Here is a 19,578-nt window from a genome sequence, read left to right on the forward strand (position 1 = left end):
TTCTATCAGCAACCAATCATCACACTCTCTAATTTCTGACATATTAAGTTCAAGAGCTACATGCAACATTAAACAGAAAAAAAAAAATGTGTTGAAATTTTGTACAGGAAAATGTTTTTCAGGATTTCACTGAAATGCACTGAGCCTAAAATCATTTCCAGTAAAAGGCCCTCTCCTCTTCCGAGAAAGCTACTTAATTTTATAATCTGAAAATTATACACTATATTTTTATAATAAGGGGGAAGTATCAGAAGTTCTGGAAGTGTTAAGTAGACCCTCTCTCCGCAGAAACTCAAAAGAGAGGCTTTCCCTCCTTGTTTACACTGAGTCTCTTTATCAGAAGCATGTATCTCCCATCACCTACCCTACAGAAGAGGGGCAGAGAAGTTGACTAGGTATTTTTTGTTAAATAAAATATTAGTTTAGCCCCCATCCCTTCCATCTTTCTATTATAACTACTACATTTGAGAGTCAACTCCAAGGAAAACCTTAGCAGTGTCTTGCTTTCTTCTATAGTTGTTTATATTATTTTATTTTTTGTGTGTGCTGGGCTATGGTAATCTTAATAGAGCTTTATTTCAAAATGACTGTATAGAAGAGGTCAAGTATTATACTATAAATAGTAGACTTCTATCCCACCTTTGGGCATGGCTGGACATCCTGAGGAGGACTGTTTAGGTAGATAGATGAATGGTGAACAAAATGTGGAGAGATACTCCCCTGATAGTCTTCTTAGTGCAAAGGAGTTTAAGAAAATTTATGTTCAAAGTACTTCAGAGAGCACACCTGCTCATCTCCCTCCTCCCGTTTTCTCTGTTCAGTACAGCAAAGCTCTAAGGCATTAATGAATATTTCACAATTTTGGGATAACATTCACCTGGTTCATCATATTTTTCAATGCTGCAGCAAGGCCAACTGTTTTGTAGGCATATCCCTCCACCCCACGGATTCAATCAACTACATTCTCCACGTCATGTCCATGTCCAACAGTTCCCTTTCCATCCCACAGAAGAGAGGACAATATTTAGAGCAGGATCCTAGGACTTCATTAGCACTCCTTGGTTTCATTGGCCTTCTGTCTGCACTACATGGATGCCCTGTCTAGATTAAGAGATGTCCTATTTATTGAGCTAGACAAGTTTCTTTCTACTTGGCACAACCGAGGCTGCTGTCCCTGGTGCTGAACCATGTTTACCCATCAGGAGTCTGCTGCCAGGTCATTGAGGCTGAATAGAAAACCTGTCTGTCTGACCTTAAGAATGCTTAGGTTTAGGAGCAAGCAACACTTTAGTGTACAGAAGCAGAGCTGCCCCCTCCCCCTTTCCTCCCTTACACTTATCTCCCGTGTGCGCTCCTCCAGGACCCCATTTGCAGCTTTCGTTCCCAGACCCCCACTCAAAACGCCACCAACATGGCCTCAAATGCTGGCGTGTATCAGCACAGCCCACCTGGATATCAGATTGCAGCAATGTCAAAATCCTACTTCCCAAATACAGTCTTTAGGATGTTAGCTATTCCACGCTAAAGCAAAATTGATAAACAAAATCAAATAAATCAATGCATAAACGAAAGTGACCTTTTTTTATTTTCTCCCTTCCTTTTCCACCACATATATTCACACTCATCTAAATTTTAAAGCCCCAAATCCTAGGAGAGTGTTTTCGTGTATCTGGGTGGTCTCCCTAGTTCCACATCCCCACCCCCTTTCCCCACCTTTCTGGAACAAAATGACGCCAAAAAGGGCACATCTTACCCCGGGTAGAGCGATAGCAGGAGCAGAATCCACACCGTCATTTTCTGGGAAAATGCAGGAGTCGAGTAGATTGGGCTTCTTGTGCTCCATATATTTGGCGAGCTCATCGCTTTTTTTTTTTTTTTTTTTTTTCCTCCTCTCGCCTTTTTTCTTTTGGTTGCAGAAGACTCCCTCCCCTTTGTATTATTATTATGCTTATGATCTGATGGTGGCTCCCCCACCTGCCTCTAGTAGATCCTGTCACTGGGGAGATGTATTGCTACCAGATTCGGGTTTTAATATTCAGGGGGTAGAAAGAGGATCAGCAGAGGAGCTTGCAGATACCATCAAAGCGTCAGCTCAGTCAGCGGCTTCCAAGTCTGGGGGAATAATGTAATTGAGGCAGGCGGAGGGTGCAGGGAAAGAAGCACGCCAAGGCAATTAAGGGAGAGAGAAACGCCTGCATTTACTCATGCCCCTAACACGCTACTGTACTCCCCAGGTCCCTCCGTCGTTTTTTGGTTTGTTTATTTGTTTTGATTTGCTTTCTCTTTTAGAGGGGGCAGAGCTGAGTGTGTGTGTGTGTGTGTGCGCGCGCGCGTGTGTGTATTTAAAAGAAAGAAGTATAGAAAAATCACTAGCGGCTCAGCATGATTATCACGCAGATTAACTATGAGGTCAAAGGGGAAGTGCTGCGCGCTGCAGCAGCAGGAATTAACACTTTCCTGGTGTCTTTCCACAGCTTGTTAACCCTTCACTGCACACACGAGCATATAAGGACTGGCTTTCCTGGGGACCAGAGGTGCTTAGGTAGCCCAGAACCTATGTCACCAATGACAGAAGATTTGTCTCATCAGATCTGCCAAGAATCCTTATTTTAAATCGTGCTGTCTTAGAAATCACGATTATATTGTGGGAGAGGGGGATCAGACAGTGGGGGAGGAGTGGCTGTTTCTTTGTAAGCCATCTGGTAGGAAGAGAGATTTGGTGGACTCAATTTGAATGAAGGGAGACAACACAAAATCAAAAGACATGGAGAAATGTTATGCATTACAGGATCCACTCCTCCCTCCAGGGAAAATGTACAGACACCAACTACTTGAAGGCTTAAGAATATAATAGCATGGGGATAGACACTGGAGTAAGGAATACAGACCATAAAATCATCAAAAGACTGAATTTTGAAGTGAAGGGGGAAAAGGAGGATGATCAAGAGGACATTTAAAAATATAAAGGGATTTCTATTTGATGTTTGGTGATTGTTTTTCTGTTCTTCTTGGTAACAATCCTGAAAATTCCTGGTATGAGTGAATAAGGTAAGCTTGCTTCCTTCTTGCCTAGAATGTTACCTTGGATACTGATACACGAGAGTTATCCCACTATGCCAGCTTACCTCCTCCACCACAGAGGAAACCCCATTTAGTCATCATAGGGAATGAAGTGGAGGAGTGTTTAATGGTTTCTGTAAAGTTAAGAGAACACAGTAAAGATGTTCATAAGGAGGCAGAGGTGAAGAGGAATAATCGACCCGGCCTAGAATGTCTCGAAACCAGTGCCTTTTCTGCAAGGAGAAAGTCTTCCAGGTAAGGGACTTGAGTAAGGAGTCAGGAGACATAAAAACAGAACATGATATGATCAAATGCACACTCCATTGTTAACTCTAAAACGTACCCAAGGAAAGCAGAGAGACTTACTAGTGGCTACTGCCCAAGGCATAGGCTGAGGCAATTCATTCTGAGATAAAACAAAAAAGATCCACAGACACACCTGGAGTCCTGAATTCCAGGCTGTCTGTTTTACGTCTTTTTACGACACTTGGACAAAATCCAATTAAAAAACAACAAAAACAATCACATATAGTCAATTGGCTTCTTTCCCTTGTACTTAAAATGGAAGTAGAGCAAATGTCTATCCCTGCTGTTTGTAGCTGTCTTGTCCCTTGCTGCACTGTGAGGACCTTTGCCCCTCCTTATGTTTACAAAATGAAAAAAAGACCCTAGATTGTTTATAGCTGTATATGTATTTTTTTAGTGATCGTATTTTTGTAAGGCAAGGCTTAACATGCTTAGAGATCTACAAAAACCAAGTAAGTGAGATAAATGAAAGAAACAGGCCTATTCTGAGCCAGTAAAGTGGTGTAAACCATGAACACTGAGTGACCATGCCCCGTCTATGTGGACTTGTTGCTGCTTAGTTCTAGTCCTAGCTGCCAGAGGAAATGAAAATGAGAATTTTTATGGGAAATGTCCCAATTTCTAAAACAGAGTAGGCCAAACAAATCAGATATGCAGGCCACTAGGTTGTAAATTATGTTATAGTCTGTATATATAAAAGAAATCTGTATATGAGTATTCTGTCTTTGACCTAACGAACATTTCTTCCCATTCTCCAGTGCAATATTGTAGATGAGTTTATTTAGTGATAAGTATAAGAAAGCTTTACAAATGAATGCTATCACATTCACAAAGTAGTAATTCATATCCTGAATAGTCTTATCATAATGATTTCTGTAAGTTATAATTTAGTTCAATAATGGAATATCTCCCAAAATATTAGGACAATGAGAGGAAATTTTACTGTTTATAGGATGTAGGTATAATTTTTAACTGTGCCATTCATTGGTGGTATGCCTCTGTAGGACTTACTTATTTGATTACTGTTCTATGAAAAAAAAATTTTACTATCTATTCTAGCATTTTGCAACACGTTATACTCATTGGAATTGTTAGACTCATTGTAGTAATTCCTTTTGTAATAATATTTTGGCTATATTTATTCTTAAAGGTATTGCTTATTCAGTGATAGAATTCCTTCCTTTCTTTCAGGAGACCTGAGTTTGGTTCCCAGCCAATGCACCTAATATGCAACCACCACCCATCTGTCAGTGGAGGCTTGCATGTGGCTATGACGCTGAACAGGTTTCAGAGATGCTTCCAAACTAAAACGGACTAGAAAAAATGCCTGGAGATTTACTTCCAAAAATCAGCCAATGAAAACGCACTATGCATCACAATAGTTCAATCCCCAACCAATCGTGGGGAAGCATTTTGTGCCACTATCTTGAAAAGATAAATAAAATTGATTAATCCACAGCTAGACTAATCAGGATAAAAGAAAAAAAAAAAAAAGAAGAAGAAGAAGAACTCCAGGAATAAATATCTAAAATATGAAAGGATAAAAGTAGTCTCTGATGAACAACTTATTCCAATATATTTAACAATTCTGACTAACTGGACAAATCCTTGAAAAAATAAACAAATAAAAACAACCTAATAACTGACGGACGAACACTGAAATGTTTCTATATCTATTAAAGAAATTGAATATATATCCAATATTTTCTCAGAGAGAACTCTATTCCCAGATAGTTTTACTATTGAATTATATCAAATATAAAACTTCAAATGAAACTCATCTTACAGAAATATTTTTTAAAAATTTAGGATAAGGCACTTCCAAACTCATTTTAAGGGTCCAGAATGTCCTCAATTCCAAATTCTGGCAAATATGTAAGAAAAACATATTGTAAACCGAAATATCTCGTAAGTTTAGATGCACATTTTATTTGCAAAATATTATCACAATCAGTTCAGTAATACATGAAAAGACAGATACATACTTACCATGAATACAAAGTTATCCCACAAATACAATGCTGGTTTAATATTTGCAACTCAATGTTTTTTAACACATTAAGAGATTAAAGCACAAATACCGTAAATTAACCTCAATAGATAAAGAACAAAATCATTTGATAAAATACAACATTTATTCATTTGGAAAAAATAAAGTAAAACTCTCAACAACCCAGGAATACAAAAAAAAGGAAAAAAAAAAACCATTGCCATTGAGTCGATTCCAACTCAGAGCAACCGTTTAGGACAGAGTAGAACTGCCCCATAGGATTTCCAAGGAGCAGCTGGTGGATTCCAACTGCCCACCTTTTGGGTAGCAGCCATAGTTCTTAACCACTGTGCCACCAAGGCTCCAACCCAGGAATAGAAGATACTTTTCTCAGTTTGCCAAAGGGCATCCATTAAAACCCTATGGGTGATATCCTTAACAGTGAAATATTGAACACCTTTGCCATAAAACTAAGACTAAAGTAAGTGTACGTAGTCTCACGGTTTTTATTAATCATTGCACTGAAGTTCCTAGGCCTTGCATTGGGTAATAAAAATAAATAAAATGCATTATATTGGATGAGAAATTAAGATGTAAAAATGTCTTTATTCACAGACAACATGATTGTTTACATAAAAAATTCTAAAGATTCTACATAGCAACTACTAGAACTAATGACAACATCTTACGTTACCATGAGAGTAAACAAAGATCTGTTTCATTTCCATATATGCAGCAAATAATTGGACAATAAAACTTTAAAATGTTCTATTTCCAAAAGGTTTAAAACATAAATACTTAGAAATTAATATTGCCCAGAGAAGAACAGAGTCTCTAAAATGAACATTTTAAAACATTTCTTAAAAAAATAAATAAAGACCTAAAAAATGGATGGATGGACCACATTCATGAATTAGAAGTCCATCATTGCTAAAATATTTAATAACTCCAATTTAATTGATATATTCCTTGAAATTCCAATGAAATCACTATCAGACTTTGAATCAGTAGAAATGAAAATTTATTTTAAAATATGATTTAAAAATGTAAAGGAGTAAAATAAAGCAAATAGAATTGAAGAAAAACAAAGTAGAAGAACTCACACTATCTGAATGTAAAGCCTTCTGTAAAATGACGGCAATCGTGTAGTTTTATCATATGTTAACAAAACACAACAGGGTCTACAAATATACATACATATATATATATATATATATATATATATATATATATATATAAAACCAAACCCGTTTCTGTCAAGTCAGTTCTGACTCATAGCGACCCTATAGGACAGAGTAGGACTGCCCCATAGGATTTCCAAGAAGCAGCTGGTGAATTCAAACTTCCAACTTTTTGGTTAACAGCCAAGCTCTTAAACATTGCACCACCAGGGCCTATATATATATATATATATATACACATATATGTATATACACATATACATATATGAAGTAAAAGGGTTGAACAGAAGAGTTCAAAGGGCGTTGCGAGGAGACAAAGTATTATAATGAAATATACAGAGACCTGGAGTTAGAAAACAAAAAGGGAAGAAAACACTTGGCATTTCTTAAGCTGAAAGAACTGAAGAAAAAAATTCAAGCCTGAAGTTGCAATATTTATTGAAGGGCTGTATGGGGAAAATATTGAACAACACAGGAAGCATCAAAAGCAGATGGAATAAATACACAGAATCACTGTACCAAAAACAATTGATCTATGTTCAACCATTTCAGGGGGTAGCATAAGATCAAGAACCGATGGTAATAAAGGAAGAGTTCCAAGGTGCACTGAAGGGAATGGTGAAAAACAAGACTCCAGGAATTGACAGAGTATCAATTAAGATGTTTCAACAAATGGATGCAGTGCTGGAGGTGCTCACTCGTCTATGTCAAGAAATTTGGAAAACAGCTAACTGGCCAACTGACTGGAAAGGACCCATATTTTTGTCCATTCCAAAGAAAAGTGATCCAACAAAATGCGGAAATTATCAAATAATATCATTAATATCACAAAACCCAAAACCAAACCCATTGCTGCCAGGTCAATTCTGACTCATAGTGACCCTATTAATATCACACACAAGTAAAATTTTGCTGAAGATCATTCAAAAGCAGTTGCAGCAGTACATAGACAGGGAACTGCCAGAGGTTCAAACCGAATTCAGAAGAGGACATGGAACAAGGGATATCATTGCTGATGTTAGATGAATCTTGGCTGAAAGCAGAGAATACCAGAAACATGCTTTCCTGTGTTTTATCGACTACGCAAAGGCATTTGACTGTGTGGATCATAACAAATTATGGATAACATTGCAAAGAATGGGTATTCCAGAACACTTAATTTTGCTCATGAGGAATGTGTACATAAACCAAGAGGCAGTCGTTCAAACAGAACAAGGGGATACTGAGTGGTTTGAAGTCAAGGAAGGTGTGTGTTAGGGTTGTATCCTTTCATCATACATACTCAATCTGTACGCTGAGCAAATAATCCAAAAAGCTGGACTATATGTAGAAGAGCTTGGCATCAGGATTAGAGGAAGATGCATTAACAACCTGTGATCTGCAGAAGACACAACTTTGCTTGCTGAAAATGAAGAGGACTTGAAGCGTTTACTGATGAAGATCAAAGACTACAGCCTTCAGTACGGATTGCACCTCAGCATAAAGAAAACAGAAATCCTCACGACTGGACCAATAAGCAATTCATAATAAATGGAGAAAATATGGAAGTTGTCAAGAATTTCATTTTACTTAGACCCACAATCAACACTCATGGAAGCCGCAGTCAAGAAATCAGCATATTGAGTTGGGCAATTCTGTGGCAAAAGACCTCTTTAAAGTGTTGAAAAGTAAGGACGTCACTTTGAGGACTAAGGTGCCCCTGACCCAAGACGTGTGTTTTCAGTAGCCTCATATGCATGCAAAAGCTGGACAATGAATAAGGAAGACTGAAGAAGAATTGATGCCTTTGAATTATGGTGTTGGCAAAGAATATTAAATATATCATGGACTGCCAGAAGAACAAACAAATCTGTCTTGGAAGAAGTATAGCCAGAATGCTCCTTAGAAACAAGGGTGGAGAGACATTATCTCACATAGTTTGGACATGTTGTCAGGAAGGACCAGTCCCTGAAGGAGGACATCATGTTTGGTAGAGTGGAGGGTCAGGGAAAAAGAGGAAGACACTCAGTGAGATGGATTGACACAGTGGCTGCAACAATGAGTTCAAGCATATCAAAATTTGTGAAGGTGGTGCAGTACTGGGCAGTGTTTCATTCTGTTGTACATAGGGGCACTGTGAGTCAGAACCAACTTGATGGCACCTAACAACAATACACATATATATATATACACATACATACATATACATATAAATACATGTATTTGTGTGTTTGTATGTATGTATATATATACATATATATATATAGAGAGAGAACACGACAGCATAATTTCCTTGGGTGGTGCAAACTGTTAAGTGCTAGACTACTAACCAAAAGGCTGGTTGCTTGAACTCACCCAGAGTATCTTCTGAAGACAGGAGAGGCCACATCTTTCTCCTGCTGAGCAGCTCGTTGGTTCAAACTGCCGACCTTTCCTCCCACTTAACCACTGCACCACCAGGGCTCCTTATGTCTATACATACACATATACATATATACATGCAACATGGTTGAATCTTAAAAATATTATGCTAAGCAAAAGAAGCCAGGCAAAACCCAGCACACATAGTATGATTCCATTTATATGATCTTCTAGGACAGTGAAAGAGTTTTATGTGATGAAAATTAGAACATTGGTTGCCTATAATGCATGGGGATTAACAGGATGGGGCACCAGAGAAATTTCTGGGGTGAAGAAAATATTCTAGATCTTTCTTAGAGAGGTGGTTACATGAGCTTATACACCAATAAAACTTCTCAAATTGTACACTTAAGATCTGAGTATTTCACTGTATGTAAATTTCACGTTAATCACTACATTAATAAAATATGTATTATATTTATCAATTCTGTGCCAGGCATAGTGCTGTATGACAGACATTACTCAATTCTCACCAAACACACACATACACACACACACACACACATTACAAGTGCTATCATTATCCAAGTTGTATACATGAGAAGATTAAAGTTTGTTGTTTTTAGCTGTCATCTAGTTGGCCCCTGACTCATGGCAACCCCATGCACAGTGGATCAAAATACTGCCCAGTCCTGCGCTATCTCCATGATTGGTTGTGATACATAGGATTTTCCTTGGCTGATTTTTAAAGTGGATCACCAGGCCTTTCTTCCTAGACCATCTGAGTCTTTAAGCTACTCGAAACCTGTTCAGCATCATAGCAACATGAAGCCTCCACTGACAGATGGGTGGCGGCTGCTCATAAAGTGCCCTGGCCAGGAATCGAACCTGTGTCTTTCACATGGAAGGTGAGAATTCTATCACTGAACTACCACTGCCTTCTGATTAAAGTTGAGGGAGGCTAAATTATTTTCCCAGGATTTCCCCTATAGTCCATGGCAGAGCTAGGTTTTTAACCCAGGCAATCTGATTTAAGAGTCTGAACTCTTAAATATATTTGCATACAGATTTAAATAACATGACTGTGGTAATAAATAACATGGTTATGAATTCACTTCTCTAATCAGTTATAATAAAATTCTAGAGAAAATGTATTGTAATACCAAGAGCATGCAATTCAGATTCGGGAACCTTGGTTCAGTCATTAACTCTGTGACCTTGGGAAAATTACTTCATTCCTCTAGATCTTATTTGCTCATTAATAAAATGAGGGGCTAGTAGTACAGGTGACATATGCAAACTTTTTCAGTTCTATCATTCAGTGACCTATAATTTGAATAACATTTCCTAGGGAGTGGAGTGGGAAGAGATACCTAGAGCTCCTCCATATAGTTAGTCCTTTTTTTTTTAGAGTATGACAGTAATGGGGTCAATGTCCATGCTGTTTCACTAAAATAAACTGGAAAAAAAAAGCTTTGCTTGGTTGTTTCAATCTTAGTCTTCTGATATTTCAAGAGAGAATGAGGCTACATCATTGCTCAGAAAGATATTAAATGAGCCAAACTCAGAGGCAGACACTATTTCTTCAGGTTTTGCATCCTGGGCAGGCCTCATGATTTGCTTGGTCCAATAGAATGTAGCAAATGAGTGCGTTCTGAAGCCTGGGCCTCAAGGCGTATCACTGCTTTCATCTTCATCGTCCTGTAATGATTCTGTCATCATATTAAGAGGCCTAAGCTATACAACTGAATGCTAAAAGATCATGTGCAATCTAGGACCCGGGCCCAGGCACATGAATAAAGCCACAGTATACTACTTCATCCTCAGTAAAGGCACCAGATGACTGCAGCCTCATGAGTGGCGCTGTGCAAGACTCACAGAACTGCCCAGCGGAACTCAGCCCACTTCAAAATTAGGAACAAATAAATGTTGTTAGTTGTCGTCAGGTGCCACCGTGTCGGTTCTGACTCATAGCGACAATACGTACGACAGAACGAGCCACCGTCCAGTCCTGCGCCATCCTCACAATTCTTGCTAAGCTTGAGCCCATTGATGCAGCCACTGTGTCAATCCATCTTATTGAGGATCTTCCTCTTTTTCGCTTACCCTCTACTTTACCAAGCATGATGTCCTTCTCCAGGGACTGATCCCTCCTGATAACACGTCCAAAGTATGGGAGACCTAGTCTCGCCATCCTTGCTTCCAAAGAGCATTCTGATTGTACTTCTTCCAAGACAAATAAATGATTGCTGTTTTAAGCAACTAAGTTTAGGGTAGTTGATTCTACAAAAATGGATTCCTGAGTAACTGATAATTTCAACTAACCACTAAACCTGGAGGAAAAAAAAAACTCAAAATTTCTTTAATTAACTCTTGTTGCCAATTTTATAGAGGAAAAGTAGAATGTTCTCCATCAGTGTTTTCTAATAACATTTTTCCTCATTACTAAATGAGCAAATGTCCTTAGCAGACAGTTTAGGGAGAATGCTATGCATTGTACCACCTCCCAAAAAAACACCAAATTAACTCACAACCTGAAAACATGATAAATATTTTAGTGCATTTCTATAAAAATGCATGATCCATAAGTAGTTTGATAAAGAATACACAATTGAGCTCATTACATAAATATAGTTCTATGTCCTGACTTTTTTCACTTAACAGTATACAATGAATATGTTATTACAGTACTTCAAAAATTTCAGTTTTGATGTCTATGTAATATTCTATTGGACAAGAAGTCCATACTTTATTTAAACACACCTTTAGCGGTTAAAATTGTTATTTTCACTTTTTAGCTTGTATAAATAACTATAAAACTAACTTCATGCATAACGCTACTGCATTTATGATAATTTTTCAGAATTCTGTATTTTTTTAATTTGATTTTGTCCTAATGACACAAGTAATATATGGGTATCAGAGAAAAATTCCAAGATGCGGATTAACAAAGGGTAGAAAACATTGATAACAACACTACATAGAGATGATAGCTATTAATATTTTGACATATATATGTGTCTTTCCAGAGATGATAGGATGATGGTAGACATAGATAGCTACCTAGATAGCTAGACAGATAATCTGCTTGGTATAAACAATTTTTCAAAATCACATAGTTTTGCAATCTATCTTTTCACTCAAGAGCATATTATATATTCAATAATATATACATACATATGTATTATGTATATATGAATATATACACATATACAGTATATAATGTATGTTTTCACTCATGAATTTTTTTTAATTCAATAAATAGAACAGCAACAAGCATCAACTGAGGGTTTCAGGGTGTCAGGCATAGTTCTAATAAATACATATTACATGTCCTGCACTATTTAATCTTCTCAGTAATTTCAAGAATTTTGCAGATGAGGATCCTGAAGCATAGCGAGGTGAAATAACTTACTTAAGCTTTGCAGCTAGTAGGTGGCAAAACGGGTTCAATTACAAGCAACCTGGCTTTAGAGCGAGTTCTCTTACCCTCTACAACGTTCTCCAACTTTATTATTTAAAAGTTTGTAGGATATTGCATGGATGAATATATTATCCTTTATTTAATCAATCATATAATGTTCTGATATTCAAGTTATTTATAATCTTCTCTATTATAAAATCTCTATAATGAAAATTTTTTAAAGTAAATCTTGAACTTATCCTTTTTTAAAAAATATATTATACTTTATTTTTGGTGAAAGTATACACAGCAAAACAGGTTCCCATTCAACAATTTCTACCCTTAATGTTTAGTGACATTGGTTACATTTTCGGTTTCAGTCAACATTCTCATTATTTCCATTCTAGTTCTTCCATTCCCATTAATTTAGCCTCACTGCCCCCTAGACATCTCATCTATGCTTTAGAGTAACTGCCGTCCATTTTTAAAAGAAGGCAGTTCTCAAGGGTGAAATCTTTTACTTCTTGAGCTAATCTGCTATTTAGTTACAAGTGATTTCAGGTTATTGTCTCTGTTTAAGGTTTAAAGATATCTCAGAGCAATAATCTCAGGAATTCCTCCAGTCCCAACGGGTCCAGTAAGTCTGAATAATTTGAGAATTTGAAGTTCTATTTCATCTTTTTTTCCCTTTATGTCATGATCCATCTAGTGTGACCCTGATCAGAATGTTTGGTAGCGGTAGCCAGAAACCATCTAGTTCTTCTGTTCTCAATGTAGGGGAGGCCATGGTTCATGGAGATAATCCTGTATTCCAGTTCCTTCTCTGATTCTTGAATTTTCTTCATTCCCTTCTGCTCCAGACAAATACAGACCAATACTTGTATCTTAGATGGCTGCTCGCAAGCTTTTAGGTTCCCAGATGCTACTCACCAAACTAGGATGTAGAACATGAACTTTATGAACTATGTTATGCCAATTGACTGAGTTGACCCACTAGACTATGACCCTAAGTTTTCAAACCAAGAAAAATAATCCTGCAAGGTGATTGGTTATGTCTAAGAAGTATCTACATCTGTAGTTCCCATTTCATTTATTAGTATAGTAAAGCATTTATATGATGTTCAATAAATATAATTCATTATTTTACTATTATTATTACATGTTTTCCATTATAAATAACATTCATCAATATTTGTCAGTACATACTAAGTGCCAGGCATCAGTCTAGGCATTCCTTAAACAAAGGTTTGTTAAACACATCTCTTGCCCTTGAGAAGCTTGTACTTCTGTGAACATACTTTTATGTAATTTTTTGTTTAATTTTGTACCAATCTCACTGTTACTGGAACACTAGAGAATCTTTTCCCACCACGCTTCTATGCTTCATAAAGAAATATTCACTACTAGTTGATCTCTTCACTTGGGAATCTCCCAGAAAAACAAATTCAGTAAATATAAAACGTAGATTCTCATAAGATCTTTTTCACAAAAATTCATTTCAGCCTTCTCTGTGGACCTATTCTTCTTGCTTCCACATGAAACCCTGGGTACATTTCATACAATGTAGGCATTTCAGATATCTACCATGTGTTAAGATATGCTGTTCGACTTAACATGAAACTCGAAACACTTTCCATTGTGAAATGTTTCCTGCTACACTGATAAGATTTACTTCAGTATAGGAAAATGGAAAAGCGGAGGGGAGTTTAATTGGCTTTTCTACTTTCTCTTGATCTATATTTCCTTGACCTGCTCCCAACATAAACACACACACACAAAAATACACACATACACAGCCCACACACAGACATATACATACATATACAAGCACACACACACCTGTACTTAACCTATAGATGTTTTTAACAAGAAGGAAGAAAGGTATCACTTGGCTGGTGCCTTTTAATCTGTCATGAGGGGCTTAGATACACAATCACTGTCTCCTTCGTTCGTGGGGCATTTCTGAGAGTTTCTTGGAGATCTCCACTAAGGATCACCAAAACCAGTTTTCTGGTGTAGACTATGTGTCTGGAAGGTGGTGATGACCCCACCTCAGTTTTGCATCTTGAGGAAGACCTCAGTCTTTTTGTACTGATCAAAAGCCCTTTCAAATAGTCTTATTTCAAGATAGTCCACAGTCAACTCTCTTCCCTGGAAGCCACGTCTGACTCATGGAACACACACATAATTTTGTTGCCAAGCTCTGTAAGTGCAGACTGTTTCCAATGCAGTCCCATTTCTTTCTCTGTTATCAGAAAGCTCGAGTCACAGTCTCTTGCCTTGAGGATGTTCCAGTCCTGAGTCATGTAGAGATACCTATGTTCTCCAACTCTCTACAGAATGCATGTCATACTGAATGGTTCTCTTGAACTCCTATTATTTATGCTGCTTAAAATGAGGGAAAAGAACCCCTCTTCACCACTTCCTTTCCATAATGGTGTTTTCCTAAACAGAACCTGACAGCATGCTGACAACTCTTCAATAAAGTCATCTCTGCTGGCTCTTTAATATCATTAATGTATTTATACTTCCAATTTCATATGCTGGAGCTGGGTAATGGGCTATGGATATGGTTCTCAGTTCTATAAAATCTATAAAACCATTTCTTTGGTTAACTAATATTTTAATGCCTCCATTTTTCTATCTTAAAGTAAAATTTCAAGAAATGATAACCTAGATACACATATGATTAAAAAGTATACTTCTCTAACTGTGATATAAAATGAGGTAAAAAAAGAAAAGTAATACACAATAAAAATGTATATATTAATATGTAAATACCCAGGCATGATTAACATAGGAGATATAAAGAAGTCATGCGGCTGAACCAATTTTTAATGAATAAAGTTAGATTTAGGGAAAACAAGAGCCTTGGAAATCATTGCTTGCAAGGGATACAACAAAAGTAATAACAAGTTTAGTTCAGTTGGATAATGGATAAAAACTAGTATTATAATTAGTGACAAATAAGTAATACTTTCTAAATGACAAAAAGGAGCCCTGGTGGCACAGTGGTTAAGCGCTCTGTTGTTAACCAAAACGTCAGCAGTTCAAACCCACCAGCCACTCTGTGGGAGAAAAATGTGGCAGTCTGCTTCACAAAGATTACAGCTTTGGAAACCCTATGGGGCAGTTCTACTCTGTCCTATAGTGTTGTTATGAGTCAGAATCAACTTAATGGCCCTGGGTTTGTATTTTTTAGTTTATTTGATGAAAGAGTAAAGAACACTTTCTTAATTGATGAAGGAATAATATATTAAGGAATTTCAGACTCTTAATTTTGAGAAAAATTAGAAAATTTGGTTGTTTTCAAATGAGCTAGGCCTTATTTACAAATATATTATAAATAAATTTCTAGGCTGTGACCTGGGATAAGATAATGATGGTTCCTCTCTGAAATTTCACTGCAGATTGAGGCATATTTGGGTCTAATACTGAAAAATACTTTTGAAACCACAACTTCTGGTAGGTGAAAGGAAATACAGGATGAATTTTAAAGGAAAATGAGGGAAATACTTCCTGAAAAACAGAGTAGGGACATCCAAAAATCTGTACCTGTATATAATAAATAATAATTTTGGCAGAAATTTTCAAAATCAACTTTTTCAGAACACTTGAAATTAATCAAAGGTTTTAAACAACCTGAAGAGTGTTTATTCGAGAAAATTAACTAAATCTCAAAGAACAGTAAACTTCGTGGTATTTTAACATGTCCTATTCCATCCCCCTCTCCCTAGCTTCTCAGTAGGCTGAAGAACCTGCAGCCTTGCAACCAAGTGATTAACACACTGGGCTGCTAACTGAAAGAGTGAAGGTTTGAGTCCACCCAGAGGCATCTCAAAAGAAAGACCGGTGGTCTGCTTCCAAAAAAAAACCAACCACTGAAAACCGTATGCAGCACAGTTCTACTCTGACACACATAGGGTCACCATGAGTCAGGGTTGACTCCACGGAAAATGGTTTACCAGTTAGCAGCCACTTAAGGGGGGTAGAACAGGTTTGACGCTCCTCGAAAAGTCCCATCCCAAAATAACTGTCACTATTCGACCTGTCTGGAACTTCTCTTAAGAAGCCTCATTCACAGGCCTTGCCCTTCTTTGATCTGACTCAGATCTTACTCAGTGAAAAAACCTGCTGTCAAAAACAACCAGCAGCAGTTGTTCAACATCACAGCTGCCAGAATCAGTAATACCAGCTGGGGAAAACAGGTTGGCCAAAAAACTTAAAAGGAAAATCTAGGGAATGAGATGACCAAACAGGACTTTGAAAAGCTCTGACATATTCTTGACAATCTAAGGTGCAGAGTTGTGCACATGTCCCAGGAATGACCTAAGAAAGCCTTAATAGCTCATCTTTGGCTGATTTTGAGGCTCTGTACAAATAAGAGGAGTCCTGGGGTGGTACAAATGATTAACACGCTTAGCTGCTAACTGTAAGTTTGGAGGTTTGAGTCCTAATATAGTTCTAGAGATTTATTTCCAAAAAAATCAGTCATTGAAAACCCTATGGAACAAAGTTCTACTCTGACACACATGAGGTTGCCATGAGTCAATGAAGACTTCATGGAAACTGGTCACTGGTCACAAATAAGAAGTGAAGATTCAGGGTGAGTTGTAAACTGCAGAAGTATTAAAGGCATCATCCTCCAACACACAGGGAGATCCAGTAAAGGATGCGAGACATTATTGGTTGAAGGCATTTAAGAAAATCTGTGTTCAATCATTAGATAACCACTATACTAACAGATCAGAAATTTCAGTGGCCACACATTAAAAAATGAATAAATAAAATAAAAACTTTACAGAATTAATCCAAAAAAGTTACTAAAGAAATAGCAACAACAACAAACATAAACTGCAACAAAACCTGGGAAGGGAATGGCAATCTGATTACAAGTATCACCAAATTATATTATTAAAAAGGTCTAATTTTAACAAAAAATATTGAGACTTGCAAAGAAACAGAAAAATATGGACCATACACAACTCAATAGAAAAAGCCCCTGCAAAAGTATAGTAAGACTTACTAGATAAAGATATGAATCATTAATTACAACTATATTCAAAGAACTAAAGGAAATCATGTCTAAAGAATTAGAGTAATGCATGAGATTTTGTACCACTAAATTGATACTATCAATACAGAGAAATCAAAAAAGAACAAAATATATTCCCGAATTGAAAAGTACAATAACTAAAATGAAAAATAACTAGAGAGTTAAAAAAATAAGCAAACTTAAAGACAGTTCAGTTGAGATTATTCGCTCTAAGAAGGAAAAAGAAAAAAAAATGATGAAAAATAAAAAGAGTCTCAGAGACCTGTGAGATAACATCAACTTCACCAACATACAGATGATGAGGATCCCAGAAGAAGTGACAGGAGGAAGGAAAAGAAAGAATATTTGAAGAAATAATGGCAGAAAACTTCCCAAATTTTATTTTTTTAAAAGAATACTCAGAGACTTTCAGCAAAGTGGCACTCTAGGCAGAAGCACCACGCCGTCCCTCCACAGCAAAGATCCGAAAAACTAAGCTGAACAGAGAAAACAACAATCATGAAAGCCTAAAGCATCAAATGAAGAGATAAAGAACTCAGCCAAGCACCAAACGGAGTGAGAAAACTGACAGACAACGGAGAGCAAGGAGAGACTCATGCAGAGGTCCCCTATCAGCTAATGCAGCACGGATCCTCCATCTTGGACTCCTATAGTAGACCAGCAAACAGGGGGTACGAGAAAGTAGCTTCACGGAGCTTCCAGTGAGAGACAAAACAACCGGTAATTTGCAATATACGCCTTCCCAGCCCCCACCCTTCTTCACCCCCGCTTGACCTCCACTGCTTCCCGTGGACAGTCTCCTGTCCGGGAAGCACCAGCTGCTTGGATTCCACCAGCCTGCACTAGCTAGCTCTCTGAGTGCCATTTGTTGGCTTTGGGTGTTGCTTTTTTTCCACTTCTTTTGATTTCTTCCTTACCTCTCACAACCTCCCCTTTCTTTCGCTCAAATACCTGGCTCCGTGTGCCATCTTTGCTTCTTCCTGAGGGGCTGCAGCCCTCCGTTCAAGTGTGGAGCTGCTTCCGAGTCTGGGCTGCCGCACTGGGGGAATCCCAGGGCTTTTGTTTGTTTGTTTGTTTTGAATTGTTTGCTTGTTTTCTTTTCATTTTTTCTTGAGTTGGGAGCCAGTTCTGGCCAGGCAGTGCTGCATGGCTTGGAACCTACCACCTCAGCTTGCACAGATGTGCAGAGGGATCCCTGAGCTCATTTCTTTTTTTGTTGGTTTTTTTTTTTTTTCTGTTTTTTGGGGAGCTTTTCTTGTTCTTTTTTTTTTTTTAATATATCTTGTTTTCCTTTCCCTCTTTTTCCCTTTTCTTCTTTCTTATTACTCAGTTTCTTGTCTCTCTATATCTTCCTTCTCTTTCTGTTCCCTGAATACCTGGCATTGTATACCTCTATGCCTTCTAGCCAGGCTATACTGCAACACCTGAGAACAACTTTCCCAGACCTCAAAGCTGCACGAGTGGGATCCCTGGGAACTTTGCTGTTCTTTTCCCTTTCTGATGTTTATTTATTCATTCTATTCTTTTCTTTTTTTTTTTTCTTCCTCTTCCCCTTTTTGTTTTTCTCCATTTCATAGTCTCTCATCTCTCCACTCCAACGGCAAGCTCCAATAGCATTCTTTTCTGTTTGTTTGTATGTTTTTCACTCCTGTTCCTCTCTCCTCTCTCCCATATCCATCTGAGCTCCACACATAACAATCTCCCTGCACCATCATGCCTACCTGCACTGTGCGCTTAACATCACACCACCAAGAAGCACAGGCATGGTCTACTGGAACCTGGCCTGCACTGATTACTGACCCTCCCTGGTGGCTGTAGTAAGTGCAACAAACAACCCATCCCAGTAACTCCTCTTCAGCTAGACCTGCCCTGCCATACCATATCTGAGTGAATGACCCTGCCAATTATAGAAGGAGGAGAAAAGTATTGTGCCCACAGAAGAGCAAACAGCAAAGAACACACAGTCTGCCTGCTCAGACATAGCCAATTTTTTTAAAAAAAGGATGAAACAAACAAATCTACAATCAATAAACAAGAAAAATAACTACTGAATGCCCCAAAGACAGCAGACAGTATCAAAACATTTACAAAAATAGGACAGGATGGTTCCAGTAGGCTTTCAAAATAAAACACCAGATGACTTTCCAGTGGAAGAAAAAGCACTAGAACTACCTGACAGGGAATTCAAATCTCTAATACTCAGAATTCTCCAAGAGATGAAGCAAAAAGCAGACAAAAATGC

The 19,578-nt window shown here is 37.6% G+C and overlaps 1 protein-coding gene across 2 annotated transcripts in view; it reads right to left on the reverse strand.

The window, feature by feature from the left end:
- GABRG2 (gamma-aminobutyric acid type A receptor subunit gamma2) overlaps positions 1-2,230 on the reverse strand; it is a 141,368-nt gene extending 139,138 nt beyond the window's left edge. The window contains exon 1 of one of the 2 annotated variants that reach the window (XM_004371230.3): positions 1,754-2,230. In XM_004371230.3, coding sequence (XP_004371287.1) covers positions 1,754-1,860 — 107 coding nt within the window. In that variant the 5' untranslated portion in view covers positions 1,861-2,230. The remainder of the gene's footprint in view (positions 1-1,753) is intronic. The other variant, XM_004371229.1, reaches the window with a different exon arrangement.
- Positions 2,231-19,578: the final 17,348 nt, after the last annotated feature.

This window comes from Trichechus manatus, unplaced genomic scaffold (genome assembly GCF_000243295.1).
Source record: "Trichechus manatus latirostris isolate Lorelei unplaced genomic scaffold, TriManLat1.0 scaffold00011, whole genome shotgun sequence".
NCBI lineage: Eukaryota > Metazoa > Chordata > Mammalia > Sirenia > Trichechidae > Trichechus > Trichechus manatus.